This window comes from Aquarana catesbeiana, linkage group LG01, assembly GCF_042186555.1.
Source record: "Aquarana catesbeiana isolate 2022-GZ linkage group LG01, ASM4218655v1, whole genome shotgun sequence".
Classification (NCBI taxonomy): domain Eukaryota; kingdom Metazoa; phylum Chordata; class Amphibia; order Anura; family Ranidae; genus Aquarana; species Aquarana catesbeiana.
In genome coordinates this window covers 316,792,461-316,820,310 of record NC_133324.1, presented here as the reverse complement: position 1 = coordinate 316,820,310, position 27,850 = coordinate 316,792,461, and the positions used below count along the sequence as shown (strand labels likewise).

General features: G+C 40.6%; 1 protein-coding gene across 3 annotated transcripts in view; it reads left to right on the top strand.

Moving 5' to 3' along the window:
• Positions 1–27,850, top strand: part of MVK (mevalonate kinase) — a 70,231-nt gene that overhangs the window by 16,815 nt on the left and 25,566 nt on the right. For all 3 annotated transcript variants that reach the window (XM_073629747.1, XM_073629738.1, XM_073629728.1), the window contains exons 3-8: positions 2,447–2,594; positions 13,744–13,888; positions 18,212–18,367; positions 18,575–18,678; positions 19,940–19,985; positions 20,773–20,863. In XM_073629747.1, coding sequence (XP_073485848.1) covers positions 2,447–2,594; positions 13,744–13,888; positions 18,212–18,367; positions 18,575–18,678; positions 19,940–19,985; positions 20,773–20,863 — 690 coding nt within the window. The remainder of the gene's footprint in view (positions 1–2,446; positions 2,595–13,743; positions 13,889–18,211; positions 18,368–18,574; positions 18,679–19,939; positions 19,986–20,772; positions 20,864–27,850) is intronic.

Genomic DNA, 27,850 nt, shown 5'->3' with positions numbered 1-27,850 from the left:
GACCTCCTCTGTAAATCTAAAGTGGTAACCTGTAAAGGCTTTTAAAGGCTTTTAAAAATGTATTTATTTTGTTGCCACTGCACGTTTGTGCACAATTGTAAAGCATGTCATGTTTGGTATCCATGTACTCGGCCTAAGATCATCTTTTTTATTTCATCAAACATTTGGGCAATATAGTGTGTTTTAGTGCATTAAAATGTAAAAAAGTGTGTTTTTTCCCCAAAAAATGCGTTTGAAAAATCGCTGCGCAAATACTGTGTGAAAAAAAAAAATTAAACACCCACCATTTTAATCTGTAGGGCATTTGCTTTAAAAAAATATATAATGTGTGGGGGTTCAAAGTAATTTTCTTGCAAAAAAAAATAATTTTTTCATGTAATCAAAAAGTGTCAGAAAGGGCATTGTCTTCAAGTGGTTAGAAGAGTGGGTGATGTGTGACATAAGCTTCTAAATGTTGTGCATAAAATGCCAGGACAGTTCAAACCCCCCCCAAATGACCCCATTTTGGAAAGTAGACACCCCAAGCTATTTGCTGAGAGGCATGTCGAGTCCATGGAATATTTTATATTGTGACACAAGTTGCGGGAAAGAGACAAATTTTTTTTTTTTTTTTTTGCACAAAGTTGTCACTAAATTATATATTGCTCAAACATGCCATGGGAATATGTGAAATTACACCCCAAAATACATTCTGCTGCTTCTCCTGAGTACGGGGATACCACATGTGTGAGACTTTTTGGGAGCCTAGCCGCGTATGGGACCCCGAAAACCAAGCACCGCCTTCAGGCTTTCTAAGGGCGTAAATTTTTGATTTCACTCTTCACTGCCTATCACAGTCTCGGAGGCCATGGAATGCCCAGGTGGCACAAACCCCCCCCAAATGACCCCATTTTGGAAAGTAGACACCCAAAGCTATTTGCTGAGCGGTATAGTGAGTATTTTGCAGACCTCACTTTTTGTCACAAAGTTTTGAAAATTAAAAAAAGAAAAAAAAAATTTTTTTTTTTGTCTTTCTTCATTTTCAAAAACAAATGAGAGCTGCAAAATACTCACCATGCCTCTCAGCAAATAGCTTGGGGTGTCTACTTTCCAAAATGGGGTCATTTGGGGGGGGTTTGTGCCACCTGGGCATTCCATGACCTCCGAAACTGTGATAGGCAGTGAAGAGTGAAATCAAAAATGTACACCCTTAGAAATCCTGAAGGCGGTGATTGGTTTTCGGGGTCCCGTACGCGGCTAGGCTCCTAAAAAGTCCCACACATGTGGTATCCCCATACTCAGGAGAAGCAGCAGAATGTATTTTGGGGTGCAATTCCACATATGCCCATGACCTGTGTGAGCAATATATCATTTAGTGACAACTTTGTGCAAAAAAAAAAAAATAAATAAATAAATTGTCACTTTCCCGCAACTTGTGTCAAAATATAAAATATTCCATGGACTCAACATGCCTCTCAGCAAATAGCTTGGGGTGTCTACTTTCCAAAATGGGGTCATTTGGGGGGGGTTTGTGCCATCTGGGCATTTTATGGCCTTCAAAACTGTGATAGGTAGTGAGGAGTAAAATCAAAAATGTACGCCCTTAGAAATCCTGAAGGCGGTGATTGGTTTTCGGGGCCCCGTATGCGGCTAGGCTCCCAAAAAGTCCCACACATGTGGTATCCCCATACTCAGGAGAAGCAGCTAAATGTATTTTGGAGTGCAATTCCACATATGCCCATGGCCTGTGTGAGCAATATATCATTTAGTGACAACTTTTTGTAATTTTTTTTTTTTTGTCATTATTCAATCACTTGGGACAAAAAAAATGAATATTCAATGGGCTCAACATGCCTATCAGCAATTTCCTTGGGGTGTCTACTTTCCAAAATGGGGTCATTTGTGGGGGTTTTGTACTGCCCTGCCATTTTAGCACCTCAAGAAACGACATAGGCAGTCATAAATTAAAGGCTGTGTAAATTCCAGAAAATGTACCCTAGATTGTAGGCGCTATAACTTTTGCGCAAACCAATAAATATACACTTATTGACATTTTTTTTACCAAAGACATGTGGCCAAATACATTTTGGCCTAAATGTATGACTAAAATTGAGTTTATTGGATTTTTTTTAGAACAAAAAGTAGAAAATATCATTTTTTTTCAAAATTTTCGGTTTTTTTCCGTGTATAGCGCAAAAAATAAAAACGGCAGAGGTGATCAAATACCATCAAAAGAAAGCTCTATTTGTGGGAAGAAAAGGACGCAAATTTCGTTTGGTTACAGCATTGCATGACCGCGCAATTAGCAGTTAAAGCGACGCAGTGCCAATTTGTAAAAAGTGCTCTGGTCAGGAAGGGGGTAAATCCTTCCGGGGCTGAAGTGGTTAAATTACTTCTTGAACTGTTTGTCATATGTTCTGTTACTTAATGCTTAATGTTTAATGTCAGTTTCATGTTTTTTTTTTAGATGGCTTTGGCAGTGGGATTAAATTTAAGAACATTTATTAAAGTCAAACCACACAGGGACAGTACTGTGTTCATAAACTTGCCAAATATTGGAACTAAGCTTACCTGGGATGTCAGTGAACTTCAGCCTCTATTACCCAGATTCCGAGGTGAGTTTGAGCACAGATAGTGCTTTTATACATAGTAACAATCTTTGTTTGCAACTGCATGAAAATTGACTGGCTATTTCAAGGATTCTCTGTTATATTTTCATGGATGTAGTATAATGGGTTAAATTCCGGTGGCTTGTCACACACTCTGAAGACTTTACCAAAGCTAATGCATAACTTGCATACATATTTCCTCATTAAGGAAACAATCCTAAAGTCCTGAAAATTCCTGATTGCTTTCAACCCCATAATCTACATTACATGGCCATTTTATTATTATTATTGTTTAATTTTAATTATAATTATTTAATAATAATAATTATTATTATATAAATTATAATTAAAATTAAACAATAATAATAATTATTATTTATTATTATTATTTAAATGTTCACTAAATCTAATACTTCATCAACCACCCTTCCTTGATGTACGCTTTACATAGATTCAGATACATTAAGCTTCCCTTAATTCATCTCCTAATGTATATACTTCTTCATTTTGTATTTTTTATTCCCATGTAAACTGACATATATACGCAACCTGTATTGGATATTTGTTTTGATGCCATTTTGTCATATGTTCTAAATTTTCAATAAATTTTGATTGTGAAAAAAAAAAAAAAATAAAACAAAATCCATATTTAATTCATGTTTGTGGATCTGCTGATTCAGCTTGCCTCACTGCAAGATCTGCTGACCTTACAAGCTTATATAAATGGCAGGAGGCCTGTGTTGGCTTATTTAAAAGTGATGTGATCAAATCCTATAACTAGTCCCCCAGCAGTGGCCAGTCAAAGTGGGTGTTCAGGGCTTTTTGTAGACATGAAATCATTGCCTGATCTGACCATTTTAAGTCAGATCAGACAACCGTCATATCATGTCTGTGCGTACCTTTTAGTGCTTGGCTGGAGTTGTTCTTTAAAGCCCATGTCATAGAGGTGGGTTTTCTGTCCTCGTTGGAGAATGTTTTCTCAGTGTATTTTTCAGTTAGTCAGCAGTTTATTTTGCTTTGAATTGTATAAGCTATATTCATGTGCAAGAGCAGTCAAAGCCTGCACACATAATAGCTGCAGCGCCCCCACCGTACACACAATATAATAGAAATACCCCATTATATAGGGGTATTAACATTCTATTCCGCTACATCTCCCTCTGTATCCCTGTTCTCTCCGCATCATACCAGACTATGTACAGTGGAGATATTAGTCAGATGCTTCAGGGGGTTCTTCCAGGTCATGGACTAAAATTTAAAAAAATATAAACGATTGTATTTGTAATGGAAGATGATGTCCAAAAAGGTTCCTAACTTCCATTGAACTGGCTGACGGATCGGTGTTAGAATGTTTACTTGCTGTGCACACAGCATTGTAAAATAAGCATTTTGCTATAAAAGGTAATCAACAAGTGATTGTTTTGTATGTATTTATATACAGCATGGTGGCTTAAGCTGGGTTCACACATTTGCGGTGCGAATTGAAGCTCCGTTTTCGGTTCAGCGTTTCAGGTCAGTTTTGCTCAGGATCAGGTCAGGCTTGCATCAGTAACAGGTCAGTTCTACATAAGCATCAAGTCAGGATTGTATCCTGTTCACAGCTGAATGACATGGGTGATTCCCATAATAATCAATGGGCCTGAATTCGCACCTGAGCCGGGCCGCACTGCTCAGAAAACTCACTCTCTTTTTCAATTTGCACTGAATTCACACTTAGGCTGGGTTCACACTGGTCCGACAAACGCTCCGACATTGGGAGCTCATGTCGCATGACGTGTGAAATTTAATGTTTCTCTATGGGAGCCGTCCTAACTGGTCCGACACAAGTCGTTCCGACTTTAGAAATGCTCCCTGTACTACTTTGGTCCGACTTTGATCCTACTTCAGCCTATTGACTATCATTGAAGTCGGATCAAAGTCGGATTGCCGTCTTGCATGATCCGACTTTGGCACGCGACTTGTGCTCAGATGTTCTTGAGGGGGAACTCCGCGCCAAATTTTAAATAAAAAACCGGCATGGGTTCCCCCTCCAAGAGCATACCAGGCCCTTGGGTCTGGTATGGATCTTGAGGGGAACCCCCTACGCCGATAAAAGCGGCGTGGGGGTCCCCCCCAATCCATACCAGACCCTTATCCGAGCAAGCAACCCGGCCGGACAGGAATGGGGGTGGGGACGAGCGAGCGCCCCCCCCCCTCCTGAACCGTACCAGGCCGCATGCCCTCAACATGGGGGGTTGGTGCTTTGGGGGAGGGGGCGCGGAGGAGCCTGGTCTTCAATCTTCTGCCTTCTGCCTTCTGCCTTCTGCCCTCTTCTCCTGATGTTGACACGACGCTCTCCCCGGCTGGAATGCTCTCTGTGCGCTCTGCTCTGACTTATATAGGCGGTGACCCCGCCCCCTTATGCCGTCACAGTCCCTGGGCATGCTGGGACTGTGACGGCATAAGGAGGCGTGGTCATCGGGTGATGACCACGCCCCCTAAAACGTCACAGTCCCAGCATGCCCAGGGACTGTGACGGCATAAGGGGGCGGGGTCACCGCCTATATAAGTCAGAGCAGAGCGCACAGAGAGCATTCCAGCCGGGGAGAGCGTCGTGTCAACATCAGGAGAAGAGGGCAGAAGGCAGAAGGCAGAAGGCAGAAGATTGAAGACCAGGCTCCTCCGCTTTAGCAAAAGAGCGGCAAAAGAGCAGAAGAGAGCGGAGGAGCCCGGCAGAAGATCCGGAGAGCGTGGAGAAGAACCGGAGAGACCCCCGAAGTCGGAAGAAGACCCCCGGAGCTGTCTAATAAAATGCTTTAAAAATCTGTGTAGTGTTTTTTTTTAAATTGACACTTTTTTCCTAGGTGAATGGGTAGGGGTACGCTGTACCCCATACTCATTCACATAGGGTGGGGGGCCGGGATCTGGGGGCTCCCTTATTAAAGGGGGCTCCCGGATTCCGATAAGCCCCCCGCCCGCAGACCCCGACAACCAACGGCCAGGGTTGTCGGGAAGAGGCCCTTGTCCTCATCAACATGGGGACAAGGTGCTTTGGGGTGGGGGGGCCGCAGCGCGCCCCCTCCCCCAAGGCACCACCCCCCATGTTGAGGGCATGCGGCCTGGTACGGTTCAGGAGGGGGGGGGGGGGGCGCTCGCTCGTTCGTCCCCACCCCCATTCCTGTCCGGCCGGGCTGCGTGCTCGGATAAGGGTCTGGTATGGATTGGGGGCGACCCCCCACGCCGTTTTTTCGGCGTAGGGGGTTCCCCTCAAGGTCCATACCAGACCCAAGGGCCTGGTATGCTCTTGGAGGGGGAACCCATGCCGGTTTTTCATTTAAAATTTGGCGCGGAGTTCCCCCCTAAAGATACATACCAAACACAGTGCCGGCATTGGCGGGGATCCAAGTCGGATCCCCGTTCATTGAAAGTCGGACACATGCCGGCTTCATGTCGCAGGGCAAAGTCGGATCCAAAGTAGGACGGCTGTCGTGTCGCACCAGTGTGAACCCAGCCTTAGGCTGCACCAAACATGTGAACAGGCACAATAGAAAGAAATGTTCTTTCACATGTCATGCAAATTGGATGCAGTTCAAAACGCATCCAATTTCCATGTGTGTGAACCTAGCCTTAGAAGCCACAACTGTGTTCTTGTAGTCCTGGGCTTGGTTCTTAGAAGGGATACTAGGTCTTTTTTTTTTTTTTTCTCTTTCACATTTATATGATCTTATGTTTGCCTGGCTTAAATCTGAGTTCTGATGGATTAATTTGCTTGCAGTCAGACTTCCCCAGTGTGTGTGCTTATGTCTATATGGATGTGGCATGCACATTAACCTCCCTGGCGGTAATCCCGAGTGTGGCTCAGGGTGAATTTTCATTACCAAAAACGGTAACCCCGAGCCACACTCAGGATTGCATCGCATTATCCTGGGAAAGTTACTTGCCTTGTCCCCAGGATCCTGCGATGTCCTCCGCTCAATGTATCACAGTGCCGGGCTCTGTTCTCTGTGAGCGTCGTGACGCACAGGGATGGAGCCCGGCTCCAAATTCAAAAAGTGAAAAAACACATTACACATACAGTACACTGTAATCAAATTATTTCACATCCCTTTTGTCCCTAATGCTTTGTCCAGTGGCCTGCATGCAGTTTTATATAATATATATATATATATATATATATATATATATATATATATATGTATGTATGTATGTATGTATATGTATGTGTGTGTGTATATATATATATATATACTGTTCTTTCTGCCTGGAAACTTGAGATTGTCCATAGCAACCAAAAAGTGTCCCTTTTATGTCAAAAGCGGTTTTAGACCAGCTAGAAAACAGCGATAATAAATTAGAATCACTTGCAGAATTGAGCGATAGTGATTAGTGGGGAGATCCATCATCAGACACTGAAAGTAATGACAGCGACAATTCTGCAACTGAGCAAATTTCAGTGTATTTGATTTGATTACATTTTTGAATAAATTTGATTATTATTTGTTATTTATTTATAGTTATTTATTATATTATAATTTATGATTTTGTGTTTCAAACTGTATCATAACCGGGATGTCTACTAGACTCTTGTTTGGACAGATTTAAGTGTGTTATTCCTAAGAATTACAGGCCTACAATAAAAAACGCCAAATTTCCATGTGAAACAATGTACCACTTTGAGCATAAAAAAATCTGACATAATCATACCGCCAGGGAGGTTAAAGTGATATTAAAGTTTTGTTTTTTTTTTTTTTTGTTAAAAATTAAAAAAACATGTAATACCTGCTCAGTGGTTTTGCACAGAGCAGCTCAGATCCTCCTCTTCTTGGGTCCTTTTTCGCTGATCCTGGTTGTGCCCCCATAGCAAGCAGCTTGCTATGGGGGCAACTGAGCTCCCTGTGTCCATTCAGGCACAGGGCCGCAGCCGTGCCCCACCTCCTCTCTCTCTCCTCATTGACTTTGACAGCAGTGGGAGCCAATGTTGCCATCTCAGTCATTGAGGAGGGAGAGTCCAGGCAGCCAAGACACTCCTGCAACATTGCTGGATCAAGATGAGCTCAGGTAAGTATTAGGGGGGCTGCAGCTGCACACAGAAGGCTTTTTATCTTAATGCAGAGAATGCATTAAGATAAAATTAAAAAAAAAAAAACTTCTGACTTTACAACCCCATTAACCACTTCATCTGGAAGCTTTACCCCCTTCACGACCAGGCCATTTTTTGCAATACGGCACTGCGTTAATTTAAGAGACTATTGCACAGTTGTGCTATGTTGTACCCAAATAAAATTGATGTCCTTTTTTTCCCCACAAAAAGAGCTTTCTTTTGGTGGTATTTGATCACCTCTGCAAAAATACTCACAATTTTGAAAAAAATATATATTTTTTTCCTTTTCTGCTATAAAACACATCCCATAAAAAATCCAATTTCTTCATCAGTTTATGCCAATATTTATTCTGCTACATATTTTTGGTAAAAAAAAATTCCAATAAGTGTAAATTGATTGCTCTGCGCAAAAGTTATAGTGTCTAAAAACTATGAGATTTTTATTTGTTTAATTTTTTTTACTAGTAATGGTGGCAATCAGTGACTTATAGCAGGACTGCGATATTGCAGCGGACATTCTGACACTGATACTTTGTGGGAACCAGTGACACTAATATCAGTGCTAAAAATATGCACTGTCACTGTACTAATGATATTGGCTGGGAAGGGGTTAACATCAGGGGCGATCACAGGGTTAACTGTGTGCCTAGCCAGTGTTTTACTAAACTGTGGGAGGTGATTTTACGAGGGGAAGACATGGTCCTTGTCCTTGCTTTTCAGAGACACAGGATCCATGCCTTCCCTCCTGTAAGAACAGCAATCTGCCTTGTTTACATAGGCAGATTGCAGTTCAGTCTCTCTGGCTAATGATCGTCGGGTGCCAGCAGACATCACGTCCATGGTCCCCACCGATTGGCTCCCACTGTGTGTAATCACGCATTCACGCCCTCTACCCGGAAGTAGGATCCCGTGTGTGTGTGTATATGTGTGTGTGTATGATATGTGTATATGTATGTATATGTGTGTGTATATATATATATATATATATATATATATATATATATATATATATATATATATATATATATATATATATATATAATCCTGTGCACAGCTGTCACCCTGTAGCAGTAAAACTGCTATAGGGCAAGCGGTTAAATTGTTACTATTTGCACATCCTCCCTAAGGATTTTATTACTGTTAGCATCCCCATTTGTAAGATTTTAACTTCATTCCTGATAACAGGGTGCCTGGAAGTAAATAGGCAGCACTCCAAACAGCTAAAGTTTTGATCTGAATATATTTTCCAAAGGCGTATTTCAAGACACCACCTGAGAGATAGTGACTCCTCCCACCGGACCACAGGAAAAACCTTCTTCCTCCAGATCTTTAAAGGGAGGCACCTCCCTACCACACCTCAGTTTTTGTGTTTCCTCCGGCCTGGAGGAAAATCTTTTAGGGGGAGCCAGGATCTCTTAGGTGCTCCTGAGAGACAAGAAGATTTCTTGTGATGAATACCCCAATGAATCCAGTAAAAGCCCTGGCCATGAAGCCCTCATTAAAGGAGCTCATGCAGCAGGGCGTAGTGATTTAAGTACCACCAGAAGAGTGGCAACAGGGTTTTTTATTCTCACATTTTCTCGGTAAGAAATCCAACAGGACAATTCAGATTGATCTTCAATCTAAATCCTCTGAACAAATCTGTCAATTACAGAAGGTTCAAGATGGACTCAATTTTTTTCAGTCAGAAATCTGCTGACCCCAGAATGTTATGTGGTGTCAATAGATTTAAGGGATACATACCTGCATATCCCAATCTCACTTCAGTCCCAGAAGTATCTCAGGTTGGCGGTAAAGATGGAAGGCATGATTCATCATCTGCAGTTCAGGGCCTTGCCGTTGGTGCTCTCATCCTCACCTTGGATCTTTACCAAGGTGATGGCGGAGGCCCTAGCTCTGCTTTGTCTTCAGACAATCGCAGTGATTCCCTATTTGGATGACCTACTATTTTTCGCCCCCTCAAGGAAAGTTCAGGACAATTTGGGCAAAGCATGCAACCATCTGGAATCTCTAGGATGGATTCTAAACCTCCAGAAATCCTCCCTAAACCCGCCACAGGAGGTTCGCTTTCTGGGCTACCAAATCAATTAAGTAGAACAGAAGCTTTTTCTCCCCCCGCAAGAGAAAAAAGAACAAGGTTCAGTGCATTGTGTCGATGCTGCAGACCAGCCAGCCAATAACAATAAGGCAAGTTATGTCTGCATTAGGGGTACTGACCTCAACAATGCTGGCTATTCAGTTGGCAAGACTGCACTTCAGGTGTTTACAAACTTTTCTCCTGAGGTCATTGGATCACAGCTTAAGATTCCTGGACATGCAGGTGAAGATTCCAATCCGACTGAAGAGGTCACTAAGGTGGTTGAGGAGTCAGGAGATCCTATCAAGGGGTCTAGATTGGGCCTTTCCAGCCGCAAGAAGACTGACCACAGGCGCCAGCTCTTGGGGATGGGGGGACCTAGAGGAAAACTTCGCCCAGGGAAGTTGGTCCAAAAAGGAGGCGACAAGGTCCTCAAATTGGAGAGAGCTAAAGACGATCGCCTTAACTCTACTAAGGTTCGCGCAAGATCTCCAGTTGCACTACGTTCAGGTCTTGACGGACAATGCTACAGCTGTGGCTTATCTAAACAGACAAGGAGGCACAAGGAGCAGGTCCTTACAGGCACTGGCAACAGAAATCCTTCTGTAGGCGGAGAAGCACTTGTTATCCCTGTCAGCAATCCACCTAAAGGGGACCCTGAACAGAGTGGCAGATTTCCTGAGCAGGCACCCCATTCAGGAGGCAGAGTGGTCTCTGAATCCGGAGGTCTTTGCAACAATTTCCAGTATGTGGGGACAGCCAGAGGTGGACCTGTTTGCCTCAAGAGGGAATGCACAGGTTCCTCAGTTCTTTTCCTTAAACTCTCGACGGATCACTAGAGACAGACGCTCTGGCGCATCCATGGAGATTTCACCTTTGCTACGCCCCCCCCCCCCCCCAATTCCAGTTAATTTCACTGGTATTAAGGAAGATCCAAACGGAAAAAGGTACCAGTCATCCTAATTACTCCGTTTTGGCTGAAAAGGGCCTGATTCTTAACCGTTCTGGGAATGGCGACCAAGCCTTGTTGGCATCTACCTCCTCAGGCAGGATCTGCTAATCCAGGGTCCAGTAAATCATCCAGAAGTGGCCAGCATGTCTCTCGCAGCCTGTATCTGAGGAGCAGCTCCTAAAGAGCAAGAGGTTTTCGGACCGTCTGATTACAACATTACTATCAAGCAGAAAAAAGTAACAAGGGTCATCTATACTAAAGTCTGGAAGGTATATAGTTCATGGTGCGATTTCATCTGCCCAAGACCCAAGGAGCCTTGTTTCCATCTTGGAGTTCTTACAAGATGGGGCAGATAGGGGACTAGCAGTCAGTACCTGGAAAGTACAGGTTGCTGCACTAGCGGTGTTCTTAGAAAAATCTGTGGCCTCTGAACCTCTGGTAGTCAGATGTTCCGGATAGAGTTATTCTTAGGACAGACCCAAAGTTCTTACCAAAAGTAGCTTCAATACATAATCGCTCACAAGACATTTTGCTCCCAACCTTCTGTGCTAACCCTTTGATGGAGAAAGAGACCTTTTTTCATACTTTGGATGTCAAAAGGATTTTGTTACGCTATCTAGAAATTACAAAGGACTTTAGACGTGCAGACTTATTGTTTTTCTTTTTTTCAGGCAACAAGAAAGGTTGCCAAGCTTCTAAAGGATCATTAGCCAGATGGCTGAAGTTTTCCATCCTGGAAGCATACTTGCATGCAGGGCTGTCTCCACAGATAGAATTTGTGCACACTCAACCAGAGCCGGTGCCACCCCCTGAACAAATTTGCTAGGCGGCAACGTGGTCAAGTTTCCACACCTTTGTGCGACATTACAAGCTGGACTATTACATCTGCCAGCAATCAGGCATTTGGCAGGAAGGTCCTGTAGGCTGTTGTCCTGCCCTAAGGGGGTAAGTCTCTGTTATCCTCTCAGGTGCTTTCCTGAAAGATGCCTTGGGAAAATTCAAGTTAGACTTACCGGTAACTTGTTTTCCAGAAGTCTTTCAGGACAGCAACGACCCGCCCTATTAGTTTCATGTACTATGCTTTGACTAACATATGTGCTTATGTGTTCCAGCCGGGACCGGAGGTTCTCTCCCTTTAAAGATCTGGAGGAAGAAGGTGTTTCCTGTGGTCCGGTGGGAAGAGTCACTATCTCTTAGGTGCTGTCCTGAAAGACTTCTGGAAAACAAGTTACTGGTAAGTCTAACTTGAATTTTTGTAAGGCAGTATATGCAGACAAAAATAGTACAGCAGAGTATATGCACAAGATCTCCCCACAGTTCCTCTATCTAGACAAAGACATGGCTAGATACCAGAGAAAACCTTCAGCTGACATGCAGACATTCAGGATCAGGCGGAGGTGGGAATCGCAACATTTTGAAGTATAAAAACCCCTTTCTCCAGTCCGATCGAACACAGGGTGTTTGGGGCACAGAAGGAAATGGAAGATCTATCCAATCGGGACAAAGGCAGCATATTTTATAGGGAAAGGGTAGAACCTCTGTTAAGTTTTTATTGCTTTTTTTTTGTGTCTTCCTTTCCCGGTGACCCATTTTATCCTCATTTCTTGTTTTTGGGGTGTATTTACTAAAACTGGAGAGTGCAAAATCTGGTCCAGCTTGGCATAGAAACCAATCAGCTCCCAGGTTTTATTGTCAAAGCGTAAAGTAGAACTATAGGCAAAACTTTTTTTCTTTTTGGATAGAGTAAGTAAGGATTATAATCCCTATCAGTTTATTTTTTTTGCCATCTTTGTCCCATTGGAGAGATTTACCTTCTCTACCTGGCCCATAGCCAAAATAGGAAGTGAGAGGAAATCCCTGCAAACGAAGGGAATCTCTTGGGGTCCCCTAGGTCACCAGAATTGATGTCCCCATTAGAGGATTTTGGGCTCTTTCACACGGGGCAGATCAGTGATGATCCGCCCCTTGAACACCCGCTTGCTCAGCGGGGATCGCTACGCCTATCCCCGCTGAGCAGGAAAATGACTGTGCAGCTACGGACCTGTCAGAGCGCTGCTCTCCCCTATGGGGGATCGGATGATGACGGACCGTAGAGGGAGGGATAGGGATACATGTATGTCCGTTTTTCATCCGAACACGGAAGGATGAAAAACGGACATACGGATCCCTCGTGTGAAAGAGCCCTTACTCTGTATTACTTTTCTGAGGACAGCCCAAAACTTGGGATTTTCTTTTACTTTCACGTTCAATAAAAATGGTAAACAGGACAAATAGAGAGGGTGAATCTCCATAATGAGGACAAAGATAGGAATAAAAACCTGACAAGCGTTCTAATCCATCTCCACTCTATTCCAAAACTAAAAGAAAGTTTTGCCCTTAGCTATACTTTAAGGCTACTTTCACACTGGGGCGGGGGGGCTTTAGCGGTAAAGTGCCACTAATTTTAGCGGAGCTTTACCGCTGTTATAACGGTGCTTTTCGGCCACTAGCGGGGGAGCTTTTAACCCCTGCTAGCGGGAGAATAAAGGTTTTAAAGCGCCCGCAAAGCTCCGCACTGCCCATTGATTTCAGTGGCAGGGCGGCGGAGGAGCGGTGTATACACCGCTCCTCCAGCGCCCCAAAGATGCTGCTTGCAGGTCTTTTTCTAACGTTCTGCAAGTGCACCACCCCAGTGTGAAAGCACTCTGGCTCTCACACTGGGACTGCAGGAGCGGTGTTTTTCAGGTGCTTTACAGGCGCTATTTTTAGCCCAAAAGCGCTTGAAAGAAATGCCTCCAGTGTGAAAGGGGTCTAATTGAACAAGCTGAAGTTAGAAGCTTATTGGTTACCATCCACAGCTGCACCAGATCCTGTGTGCGCCAGTCTTAGCAAATCTCCCCCTTTGTGCTCCCTGTAGACCGTAATAAAAACCCAGCAGAGGTTTCTACTCTATTCCTACTCTAAATAATAAAAAAATGAAAAAGAAACTGTTTGGGTGAGGTTTGGCTTTCGTTTGTACACAACCCATGAGCTAAATTCATGCTGCATTTTTTTTTTTTTTTTGTAGGTGACCCTGAACACGAGCCTGTGAGCCCCAGTTCAGAACAGCTGGATTTACTGAAGACATTTGCAGGCTTTCCTGAAGGATCTAAAGACACTGAAAGACTTGCTGCCCTGGCTTTTCTCTACCTCTACCTTTCCATCTGTGGGCGGTGAGTGACACTTCCTATAAATATTTAAACTAGGTCTAATGAATTATCCTGAACAACCACTGAAGAGTAGTGTTTTATGTGTCAATTCCCTGTCACATATTTCTCAAATTTCTTGAAAATTTTGGCTGTGTACCAAGATATCTAAAGTTACCAGCATGATAAGGCACGCCTGCACCCATTGTTTCTGAAGAATCGTTTAGTTCAAAAGATTCTCTGCTCAGACGTATAGGAAAACCACAGACGGCACCCCTTCTTTATTATAATAAATGAGCCACAGCTGAAAATAAGGTCACACACTGACAGATAATGTCCTGCCAGACATACACTATATTACCAAAAAGTATTGGGATGTCTGCCTTTACACGCACATGAACTTTAATGGTATCCCAGTCTTAGTCTGCAGGGTTCAATATTGAGTTGGCCCACCCTTTGCAGCTATAACAGCTTCAACTCTTCTGGGAAGCTGCCCCAAGGTTTAGGAGTGTGTCTATGGGAATGTTTGACCATTCTTCCAGAAGTGCATTTGTGAGGTCAGGCACTGATGTTGTACGAGAAGTCCTGGCTTGTAGTCTCCGCTCTAATTCACCCCAAAGGTGTTCTATTGGGTTGCGGTCAGGACTCTGTGCAGGCCAGTCAAGTTCCTCAACCCCAACTCCCTTGTCCATGTCTTTATGGACCTTTCTTTGTGCACTGGTGCGCAGTCATGTTGGAACAGGAAGGGGCCATCCCCAAACTGTTTCCACAAAGTTGGGAGGATGAAATTGTCCAAAATGTCTTGGTATGCTGACGCTCTAAGAGTTCCCTTCAGTGGAACTAAGGGGCCAAGCCCAACCTGAAAAACAACCCCACACCATAATCCCCCCTCCACCAAATGATTTGGACAAGTACACAAAGCAAGGACCATAAAGACATGGATGAGCGAGTTTGGGGTGGAAAAACCTAACTGGCCTGCACAGAGTCCTGACCTCAACCGGATAGAACAACTTTGGGATGAATTAGAGCGGAGACTGCGAGCCAGGCCTTCTCGTCCAACATCAGTGCCTGACCTCTCAAATGTGCTTCTGGAAGAATGGTCACATTCCCATAGACACACTCCTAAACCTTGTGGACAGCCTTCCCAAAAGAGTTGAAGCTGTTATAGCTGCAAAGGGGGGACCAACTCCATATTACGAACAAAGAATGCGATGCTATTAAAGTTCATGTGCGTGTAAAGGCAGGCGTCCCAATACTTTTGTACTCTGACTGTGGGGTGGCGAGGAGAATCCCCTACTGTCAGAGTGCAAAGATCAGCTTCGCTGTTGGCTGCATGCGCTGATCGAGCAGACATTGAACATGTTTTTATTTTGAAAGACTTGGAGTGTATTTCCCTGATTTTAAACTAGAGGTTTAGTTAAGCTTTACAGGAAACCTTCATGCTTTTAAGCAGTTTTTCCAAATCCATTAAACAAAACTAGTGCTGAGATAAATACAGAGTAATTCATCGCTAGGTAATGCATGTACTGCTAATGAAGCTGCTATAGCATCTTCCTATGAATTCTTGTGTCATAATATCCACAGATGCAAGATGCCCCCCTTTTCAGGGAACCACCAATATTAAGAACCTCCCTCTCTATATTCCTTCACATACAAAAGCGTTTTTTAGCAGAACAGTGGATGAATTTACCATACAATCCCCTGTGGTCAAACTCCTCTCTCTGACAATCTCAGATGCTCAGAGTTGGTTTTAACATGGCATAAACCTCTTGCCATCTGTGTTCCACTAAAGAATTTAAAGTGATACTAAAGTCTTGTGTGTTTTTTTTTTTTTTTTTTGGTTTTGTTTTAAAATAGCAAACATGTTATACTTACCTGCTCTGTGTAGTGGTTTTGCACAGAGCAGCCCAGATCCTCCACTTCTCAGGTCCTTCGCTGGCACTCCTGGTCCCTCCCTCCTGTCGAGTGCCCCCACAGCAAGCAGCTGTGCTGTGTTGTGTCCATTAGAACAAGGAGCCGAGGCTCGGCCCAACCCCTCTCTCACCTCATTGGCTCACTGACTTTGACAGCAGCGGGAGCAAATGGCGCCCACTGTGTGTCTCAGCCAATCAGGAGGGAGAGTCTTGTACAGCCAAGTCTCTCGTGCAACATTGCTGGATCCAGATGGGACTCAGGTAAGTATGGGGAGGCTGCTGCACACAGAAGGTTTTTTATCTTAATGCATAGAATGCCTTAACCACTTTAAGACATTTCTTCAATTAAGGTATAATCAAAGGCAAAACCTTTTTTTGTTTTTTTTTGTTTTGGATAGAGGGGAGATGGATTAGAACTCTTGTCAGTTTTTAATGCTGTCTGTGCCCCCGTTAAGGAGATTTTTCCTCTCTATTTGTCCTGATTACCATTATCATTGAAAGTGAAAGTAAAAGAAAATCCCACATTTTGGGTTGTCTCCAGAAAAGTAACAGAGGGATAATCTTCCAATGGGAATACTAGTGCTGTTGACCTGGGGTTCCCCAAGGAATTACCTTTATTTTCAGGGATTTCCTGTCACTTCCTGTTTGGCTATGGGACAGGAAGTGAAGGGATATCTCCCCAATGGGACACAGATGGCAAAAAAAAATCTCACGGGGGTTATAACACTCCCTTGCTATATCCAAAATGAAAAAAAAAGTTTTGCCTATAGTTCACCTTTAAGGGAGGAATTTGAATCTCTCTCTAACTTCTTTATTTTACTATTGATAGCCTTGGCCTGCAATTCGCATGTAATACAGAACCTATAATAACCCAACAATTTTTAATTCCCTTTTGAAAAACTTCTGAAGAGTCCAGATAGTACCACATTAGTTTCTACCTACTATTCTACAATTACTGCTATCTCCAAAGCTAGATACCAAAAGGTGCAACTCAAGTGGTCCTTGCCTGCTCTTCAACTCAATGACCAGGATTGGTTGACATTTGAAAGACACCTATACATTCTCAAGCCTTGTACATGCGATCGGATTGTTGGCCAACAAAACCATGGACTTTTGTCTGAAGGGCTTTGGCCCAAACTTGTCTTGCATACAAGCGGCACACAATTGTTGGGCAACAAACACGAACGTAGTGATGTACTATGTTGTTTTCAGCTCTTTAGTGCCACCCTTTGGGCTCCTTCTGTTAAATTCGTGTTAGTAGAAATTTGGTGAGTGTTGATTTGCGCTTTTCAGTTTGTTTCTGAACGGCCGTTCGTCAACCAGACATGTTGCGGAATCGGAGGAGATAACGTGTTATTTATTATTGGCCTTGGAGTTATTGCTTAGACATTATTTTTTTGGTTGAATAATTATTTGATTTGTTATATTTTCTATATTTTTGGATGCATAGAATGCACTTTTTGGTTAAGTTCTATTGGCAGATAGCACAATAAAAAAATTGTGGAGAAAATTATTTGGCTATGTGTTTTACTTCAAATGACAGTTTGGGAGTAGGCAGTTACATTTAAAAAAATACAATGTAAAATTGACAAGGGACACCAACATAGTTGTATCTTTGATCTTAAAAACTACGGGATAATGGTGTTGTGGTAACTTGCCCCCCAAAAAAACATAATGATATTATTCTTGATATCACTAGAAAAAAAAAGCCTTTGAAAATTAGTTGCAATAACTCCATCAGTATCACCAGCAAAGCAGCTTCATTATTATCCCATTAAAGAAGAAGAGAATTGTGCGCTGCATTTCGAGATTTCATAATTTGCCACATCAGGAATGTTAATTCTCCATTACGAACGCTAATTTACAAGACCGACCACTTCTGGCTTGTCCTTGCTTCCGAGCATGCGTGTTTGTACTTTGGACTTTTGTCCGACGGACTTGTGTACACACGCTCTGAAAATCCGACGACACACATTTGTCCGCGGAAAATTTAAAAACCTGCCATCCAACATTTGTCCGCGGAAAGTCCGACAACAATTGTCCGATGGAGCGTACACACGGTCGCATTTTCCACCAACAGCCTGTCATCATACATTTCCCGTCGGAAAATCCGATCGTGTGTACGAGGCTTTAGTGATTTTTCTCTGGGGACAGAGTACTACATCTGATATTGCTTCATCATAGTCGTTTTACATCTTATATATTGTATAAAGTAGGCCTGCGCCAATTTGAGTTTTTCATGTGTTTTCTTATAAGAAATGTAAACCTTGTTTTATCTTTCTTCTGTGATCTAAGTGCTTATCCCATAAAGTATCATAGTCCTCAATGCTGTCTTTAAATTTTGAAACAGTAGATACTTCCAAACAGCACTAAGAGATGTTTGGGAATTGTTTAACTGTACTACTAAATGCTTTCTGAACTTTTATAATTGTTCTAGAGATATCAAGGGGTTGAATATCGTGGTTTGGTCCCAGCTACCTCCAGGAGCTGGTTTGGGGTCTAGCGCTGCCTATTCTGTTTGTCTGGCTGCTGCCTTGCTAACTGTCTCTGGAAGGATTTCATGTCCAGTGCAGGAAGGCACAGAAGATGCCAGGTATGAAGTTTGCTTTATTCCAGTTTGGTTTTAATTGGGACATTTTATGCATGGTGAAGTCCACACTACTTACTACATTTAATATGGCTTCCAATATTGATTTATAACACCTGCATGATCATTTTTTTTTATATACATACTGTGATATTCTTTTATCTTTTTTTTTTACCTTGGTAACCTAAATACTAAAACAATATTTTTTGATAGGTGGACAGAGACTGAGTTAAAGCTCATTAATAATTGGGCATTTCAGGGGGAAAAGGTAATCCACGGGAATCCATCTGGTGTGGATAATGCTGTAGCAACACTAGGTAAGTAGTAATGTCCAGAAGTCCAAGCAGTAGGGTGGCATACGTAGTCTAAGTTGATACATGTGCTGCTGTTTGTGCTTACTGTATGTCACTAACTATAGGTTCACCATTATTTTGTTTAAACCTCTTTAGTGACTGTATGCTTAGTATATGTGTAAGTTATCAGAGACACACAGTGTACAGTAGGTCCATAAATATTTCCGTGCATTGGGAATGTCAGTCTGTATATATGTTGCTAGCACCCTTATTAGCAGCTCAAGGGCCCTGGACACAATTCCCACCCTAAACACTGTCTGCATGAAGTTTTCATATTCTCATTATATCTATATGGTTTTCTGGGTGTTTCTGTTTTTTTTCCCCACAATCCAAAGGCATAGCAACATGTCAGTTGGCATCCACCCTGTTTTGGGTTTCCACTAGAGGTGCACCAAATGAAAATTTTGGTACTGAAAATGCAGGATGCACTAGGCCGAAAACAGAAATGGCAGTATATAATATAGTAATATATATTTATAATTTTTATATATAGTTGTATTGTATTTGCATTTTTAAATAATATCAATTTAAATGAATATGAATTTATTGTCAGACATTATTGGCACTTTTAGCGCAAGAAAAGCTCAAGGAAAAATGTATCCCTTTAAATTCTATGTATGTCTGCACACTGGTCCGTCGGGCTTCCATTGTGGTGTTAAAAATCCTGCTTGCTGCATTTTTGGTCAGTTAAAAAAACTGCACAAAAAATGCACCTCGCAGTGGAAATGCATTGAAAACGCAGCAAGAACGCATCATTAACGCACCCGTGTTATGTTTTTGATGAGGTTTTTGAGTCACATGACCTATGAAAAACACACCATAAGCACAGTAAAATCACAGCAAAATCTACGCAAATTCGCTGTAAAGTCACGGCAAAATCGCATACGTTTTCGTTGTCATTATTGACATTTTGTTCTCTTATCAGCTGAATGCCGATAACACCATTTTCGGCCCAAATGTTTCGGTGGCCAAATTTCGGTCCATCTCTAGTTTCCACATGTTTAGCTCTGGTCAGGACAATAGATTGTAAAATTAATTGGGCTAGGACTAATATGAATTGCTTTGAAAACTGCTTGAGGGAAAAAAACTCAACCGACATATGCAGACTACATCTCCTCTGGTTTTCTGAATTATTCATTGGCTGACTGATATATTTTTGTTCTGTTGGACTGTGCTTTTTGCTTGATACAGCTTTGATAATGTAACTTGATTTACTTCCCTTTAGGTGGTGCTTTACAGTATCAAGCTGGACAAATAACCCCAATGAAGAGGTATATTTTTTTATGCTGACCTTTTTCATTGTTTATTATTTTTGGATACTTTTCATTTAATTAGTGTTGTCATAGAGAACACTGAATGCAAAAGATGCAAGCAAACGTTGCCTTAGATCCTGATCCTGTCTCTTAGGAGCGTTAGATGAAGAGGTACCGGATGTTTTTGCTCCAAATAATGGTTTACTCTTTCTTTCACGTAAGAAAATTACAGGGTTATATGGTACATGGGGCAGGCCAAACTGACACTAACAGGAAGTGCCCAGGGTTCATTTTCTTTTTCTGTTACACTTTTACAAAACTATTGCATCGTTTTTTTTTCACAAAATGCAAAAAAAAAAAAAAAAAAAGAATGCTTTTGTTTGGTTACGTGCACTTGGTCCAGACCACATTTCATTAACTCTGTACTTTCTATTCTAAGGCATCATTCAAAAATTGACTTTTTGTTTGAGCAGGCTGATAGGCATCTCAAATTAATTTTTTTAAAACACTCCCTAGAAGACCAAAACACATACCAAACATTAGGTATTCTAGTTTGTATGTTGGCCAAAATATGTAAGTTTGTCCTATATGAAACCATTTTAATTTTCAAACTGTACATTTCATCAAGATTTGTGTATAAATACTGTAAGCCCAAAGCAATCAGTAGGGTCATATTAACATCTATCTACTGTAGAAGTTAATTTCACTCCTGCATTTTCTATTAGCGAAACATTCTTTCTGTTTTCCAGCAGGTTGCTGAAATGTTACAGTGGACCCAGTATAATATATTGTGGCCTCTTTCCAGGGTACCATTGCTACAGATTTTGCTCACCAACACAAGAGTACCACGCAGCACAAAGATCCTGGTGGCAGGAGTGAAAGATAAGCTACTCAAGGTTTGGGCTTTCCCTTGAAAGTGTATATATATATTAACCTTTCATACAAACGTGTACCTGTTTAATTTCAGGTTTGGGAAAATCATGTTATTTTTAAAGGCTATATGATTACCAAATTAGCTGAAGAAAATATCAGGCAATAGCTACAGAATCTCTGTTTTTCCTGTTGAAATTTACAGCCTGAATGACTGGCATTAACAACTAACTGCCTCCTCCCCTTTATGATAAACAAAAAACCTACAATGCATTGGTCAGTTTGCACCACCAAGATGGCTAGACTTATTATTGCTTATCAGCTTCTAAAGGGGCTTAAAGAAGTCCATAAAGAAATTCACCCAGGTCTGTAGGGAGGTTTTTACAGCTAGGCAGGGCTCCATTTCGGAGAAATTTATCCTCACCTTCTGTCCTGTTGAAGACAGGAAGTGAGAGAACAATCTGCAACAGGGACACAGACAAAAAAAATGGGTTCTTGCCTTCCTCCACCATAATAAAGAAAAGCACTTTTATTTGTCAATATTGTTTTTGAAGAGGTCCCCTTACTTCCTTTCAGATAAAAACATTGTCAGTGGGATACATTTCTCTAAGGCCTGGTTCATACCTATGCGGGTTGCAGTTTGCATATTGCAGGTGCATTTTGTGTTTTTTCAATACATGCTTTTCATCCATTGAAGTCTATGGAACCAAAAACCAGAAAAAAGTCCCTGAACCTTTCCATAAAATGCACAGATGTGAACTACATCCATAGGAAACCATTTTTAAATTGACTGCTAAAGTGATAACATAAAATGCAAATGGTAGATGCTGTTGTAAGGTATAAACACCTACTTGTAAATGTAAAATAAAATCCCAAAAATTGGGAAACGGCACTGCCTTATATTCTAAAAGTATTTCTCCAATGTAAACAGTATATTAAATTACTACTAATATACAAATAAATCATATAGTGAAAAATCCACAGATTGTTAAAAAGTTCCAGTAGTGATAACGTGCTCTGCTACTCCAAACGACATCAAATAATGTGCTTTGTGATGGAATTTCTCCAAACAGACCTGTAGTGCCCCCGGTATGTAACGCACTCAGATGGGTTATAACACTTATATTATCAAGGGAGTCAATAAGCGCTCAATATGGTCCAAGTTAATATGAACTTTTATTTATCTTCCATTCAGCTTGTTATGGTCTTTTATATGGTTCATAATTGTGCATCAAGTATGGCCATAAAGGAGAGGGAGGAGACCCTCATAGTGTAAAACTGCTTTATTGTGTGAGAGAAAAACAAAGTATTTCACTAGCACAAAATACCTCACAAACTGCCTATTAGAAACCAGGAAGAGCTGCTTCCAAAATTTCCTAATTTTAAGGATGTCACCTGCAGCAAGATTATCATCTTCAGTTAAAAAAGCCAAGGGCTCAGCGTGGGAGGACTTGCTTCTTGACAGATGGATGGTTATTCCTAAGTCTGGCACCCAGTCCTCTCAAATCCTGGACTTTAAAAATTTTCCTTGTCAAAAGAAGTTTATTGAGTATACAATGTTATAAAGATACATAAAGTAAGTTTACAAGGATCTATAAAGTAAGCTCATTGTTTTACAGTAGGGTTTATATAGGTAAATATCATGAAATTTCAAATATTAAACATTGGGTTCACGTAAACCTAAATTAAAGATATATATCATTTCCTTAGTTACTTTTGTAGGTATTTAAATGATTTATACCTACTATACATACTGTTTACAAGTAGAGTGTATATAGGTCAAATAAATTCTGATAATGAGCTTTAATCGTAAGGTGGAGAAAAGGAAAGAGAAAGAAGAAAAAGGGTTGAAAGGTAGAGGTATGGTCCACAAGGTTGTCCCGCTCGTCAGTTTATTATTCTTTTTAGTTCTCTTTGAAGCCTTAGAATGGGTGTCTCTGTAAGTCATTTAATCTGTTACCATGGCAACAGGACAGAGTCATTGAAGTTTGACAGGAACTGTTGTTTTATCCAAGGATGCCAAAGTTTTTCAAATTTTGGAATTTGATTTTGATCGATGGCTACCATCTTAGCATGGGACATTGTATTACTCATTCTGTGAATTGCTTCTGCTAGTACCAATGTAGGAGATTTCCGTGCCTTGGCCACTGTTTGTTTTGCAGCCGTTATTAGTTGGATCATAAGTTTGAATTGAGAGAGTGTTAACCATTCCGGTTTTAGATTAAGTAAAGTTAAATATGGATCTGGTTGTATTATTTTTTAAAATATTTTAGATGCAATCACGAAGACTTCCTTCCAGAAGGTTTGGATTACTGGGCACGTCCACCATATGTGTAAATATGTGCCTATTTCTGGGCATCCTCGAAAACAAAGAGCTGAGGTATTAAGTGAATATTTTGCCACTCTAGCGGGTACAAGGTACCAGCGAGTTAGGACTTTATAATTTGTCTCCAGTGCTAAGATGTTGGGTGAAGATGACTTAGATGTGAGCCATATGTTAGACCAGTCCGTGTCTTCTAAAGTTCGTCCCAGGTCCTCCTCCCACCTCTGAACGTAAGAGGGTCTATTAAGATTTGCTACTCCATATAATTGATTATAAAGTGATGAAATTGTACCTTTAGCAAATGGATCTTTTGTACAGATTGATTCAAAAATGGATAATTGGGATAATGGTGTATCCCCCTTTAGGAATGGTGTATAGAAATTTTTGATTTGGAGATATCTAAATATCTCAGAGTTTGGTAGATCATATTTTTCTCTAAGCGATGGGAATGAAAGGAATGATTTAGATGCTATGAAGTCATTTAGTGTCTGAATGCCTGATGTTGTCCAAGCTTTAAAAGAATTTGGGTAGATCCATGCTGGATAAAAGGCCGGATTTCTGATAAAAGAAAGGAGAGGATTGTGTGGAGATTGTAATTGATATTTGGTTTTTAGTTTATCCCAGAGAGATAAGAAGTGGTTAGTTATGGGATTATGAATTTTAAAGCGGTCTTTAGGATCAAGCCATAATAAATTTGATATTAATAGAGGGTCATTTTCTGAAGCCTCTATAAATACCCATAATGGGATTTCCTGTTTTGCATGGTATTTGGACAGACTGGCCAAATGTGCTGCTCTGTAGTAGTTAGTAAAATTAGGGTATCCCAGGCCTCCTTTATTTTTGGGAAGATGTAGTGTGTGTATAGGTATACGTGGTTTAGAAGAGCCCCATATAAACGAAGTTGCTCTTTTTTGTACTATTCTCAAAAAATAGGAAGGAATTGGAATAGGGAGGACTCTGAATAGATAAAGCAATTTGGGTAGAATAGTCATTTTGATTGCATTAATCTTCCCTATCCAGGATAAAGGAAGTTGCGACCATTGTTTTATTAGATTTGTGATCTGTCTTAATACAGGAGGATAATTGGTTGAGAATAAGTCAGAATGAGATGCTGTTAAATGAATTCCAAGATATGGGATTGATTTTTCTGCCCATGTGAATGGGAGTGCAGCCCTAGCCGGGATCAATTCCATGTTTGTGAGTGAAATATTAAGCACTAGGCATTTCTTAGGATTAATCATAAGGCCGGATAGGGCTGCAAATCCATCAAGAGCTGGTATTAAGTTAGGACCAGAGACCTGTGGTGATGATAGAAAAAGTAATATATCGTCTGCAAATATACATAATTTGTGTGTAATACCTCCTACTTCAATGCCAGTTATAGTTTGGTTTGTTCTGATGTATTGGGCCATGGGTTCGAGTATAAGGGCAAATAATAAGGGAGATAATGGGCAACCCTGTCGGTTACCTCTTTCGATATTAAAGGCTTCAGATTTGTATCCAGCATATTTTATATAGGCTTTGGGTTTATTATATAATGCTTTGATCCATGTTAAAAAGTGGGGTCCAAAACCCCATTTTTGTAATGAATATTGCATATATTGCCAGGATACTGTGTCAAATGCCCTCTTAATATCGAGAGATAGAAAACATAAAGGGATTTTCCGTTTTTTAGCAATATGTGCCAATAACACTGCTCTGCGTATATTATCGCCTGCCTGTCTATTTGGCATGAAGCCTACTTGATCTCTATGTATTAATTTTCCTATAATGCTATTGAGGCGTTTTGCTATTATTTTTGCTAATAATTTAATATCGAGGTTTAACAAAGAGATAGGCCGATAATTCACACAGGAAGTATCATCAGAAAGGGGTTTTGGGATCATACAAACAATTGCCATTTTAGTGTTTCTTGCCGAAAAGAATGTCCATCTAGAAGTTTGTTAAAAGTTTCAGTGAGAATGGGAGAGAGTATTTCTGAGAATGTTTTATAGTATAAAGCCGAGTAGCCGTCTGGGCCTGGTCTTTTGTTAAGTTTTAGGTCTTTTATGACGTTAGCAACTTCATCTATAGTTATAGGCTCATCCAAACTGCTTTTTTGATTCTGAGATAACTCAGGTAAGGTTATTTTTGAGAAGAAGGATACAGCCTCTGTAGGATTAAATTCATTGTTTGTCTTGTATAAAGTTGCGAGATGTGAGTGAAATTTATGGACTATTTTAACTGGATTACAAGTGTAAACATTTTTTGATAATTTCAAACGTATTGGTTTGAAAGATTTGTTAGTTGAATTTAATACCCGAGCCAAATATGTACCTGGTTTGTTTGTATTCATGTAGAAATTGTGTTTGGAGCGTTTGAGGGATTTATCAACTGACTCAGTGAGAAATAGATCGTATTCCAATCTAGATTTTTCCAGATGAGATTTTGTACTCTGAGATGGATTATCTTGAAATGATATGTAGGCTGCATTAAAATTGAGTTCTATTTTTTTTGCTAGATTTTTGCGTTCCCGTTTAAATAGTGCCATTTGTCTTTGTATTGTACCACGCAAGACAGGCTTATGAGCTTCCCACAGTGTTATTGGGGAGATGTCTGTTGTATTATTAATTGATATGTATTCCTTTAAAGCTTGTTCAATGGCCATCTGATGTAGTGGGTGTTTGAGCATTATGTCCGGTAAGTACCATGTTGGGTCATGCGCTTTTGGTATGGCTGAGGCTATAGTAGTGTATACCGCATTATGGTCAGACCACGGAATCGGAATTATATCTGATGCAATAATTTCTGGTATCATTCCTATTGTTAGAAAAATATGATCTATTCTGGTGAAGGTTTGATGAGGGTGCGAGAAATAAGTGAATTTCTTTTTCATTGGGTTACTTTCTCTCCATGAATCTACCAGATTGTATTTGGAAAGAAGTTGAGAAAAAGGTAATCTAGAGGTTATTTTGGATGGTGTAAAAGGTGATTTATCTAGAAATGGGAGAAGGACCTGGTTCGAATCCCCACACATTATCACTGTTCCTATTTTGTGTGTATTAATCACTTGTAATATATGTGAGAGGAATGGTGTAGGTTGTTTGTTAGGAGCGTAGTAGGAAATCACCGTGATTGCTGTATCCATTATATAACCCATGAGTATCAGGTATCTACCTTCTGGGTCTTTAATTTCTGATGATAAGGTGAATGGTGTGGATCGGTGAAATGCAATTAGAGTTCCCCTTTGCTTGGTACAGGCAGAAGCCGTGTAAATTTGTTGATAAAAAGGAGAAATATATTTTGGAGTAGAATCTTTGGTGAAGTGTGTTTCTTGGAGGCATACTATGTGAGCCTTCTTGTTATGGAAAGTACGGAAGGCTTTGGTCCTTTTTTGAGGGACATTTATTCCCTGAACATTCAGGGAAAATATATTCAGTGGTGCCATGGCAATAGATCAAATAGTTTTGACTTACTTTTTGTTATGCAGAGCTGACTGCGCAGATCAACCTGTGTGGACTGAAGAGATGAATAGATAGAAAAGAAACCAGTGAATTCTGGAGTAAAGAGTAAACAAAAAACATATGAGATTAGATGATACATTGTATAAATTATTTTTTGCAAGTAATCACAATTTACCCGTGAAAGAGAATAAATATCTCTCTCAGGGGAATAAGTGCCTTCGTCACACTCCCACATAATATGGTTGGGAGAATGAGGAGGGCTAATGGGGGTACACGGATCTTCCGCTTACAGGAGAGAAGTGCTATGTTCATTAATTGGAGTGCAGAATATAGTTTTTGTTGAAATTATTTATTCCAGGGTGGTTGTATATGGTTAGTCTTGCCCTAGGCTAAATAATTCAGTTAGAAAGGTACTGTTAATAACTTTGGTATTGATGAAGATAGTTTGAATTATTTTGGGATTTTAACCCTTTTAGAGTAAACAATTACATATTTTATTCATATGTAACTGTTTAGATATGTTAACTCATAAAATTGAGGTTGTATTGCTTCAGATTAGAATAAACAAAAACATAATTCTAGGAACTAGTTAGGTAATAATATATTTGTTTTAAGAAAAGAAAGAAAAAGCTTCCATTACTTCTGGATTATTGAACATATTTGTCCTAAAAAGTAATAAATCTATTGTTATTACCTGATAATATATAACTGAACAAGAATTTCCTTATTTCACTTATATATTCTAAGGCTATATGAATCAGAAGTAATAAGAAATATAACTGGAATGTAACATGATCCCACACAGTGTGTGACTATCAGAATGCAGTTACATTCAGTTATAAATACAGGTTTTTTATAGAGAACCATCTCTTAGTATAATAAATGAAGAGATATCAGGAATTAGGATGTCAGTCCATTGAATCTTCTTGGTCCATGGATGATGTGGCATAACAGCCTCTTTTGTGAGAATGATGATTCCCATTTTGTTCTGAAATTTTCTGGGTGCTGCCTGAAGGTGAAGATGATGCCATTCTTCTGCGTGTGGGAGTGTTGCTGCTTGTGGGTTCTGTCAGATTTAATTTTAAAAGGGTTTGTTGTAGTTCATCTGCTGATCTGCTTCTGTAAATTGTTCCTTGGTAGTTAAATCTGACTGAAAAGGGGAAGCCCCATTGATACATAATGTTGTGGCGTTGCAGTTCCATTAGTTGGGGTTTCATGGATCGTCTTTTAGTAATAGTAAGTTGGGA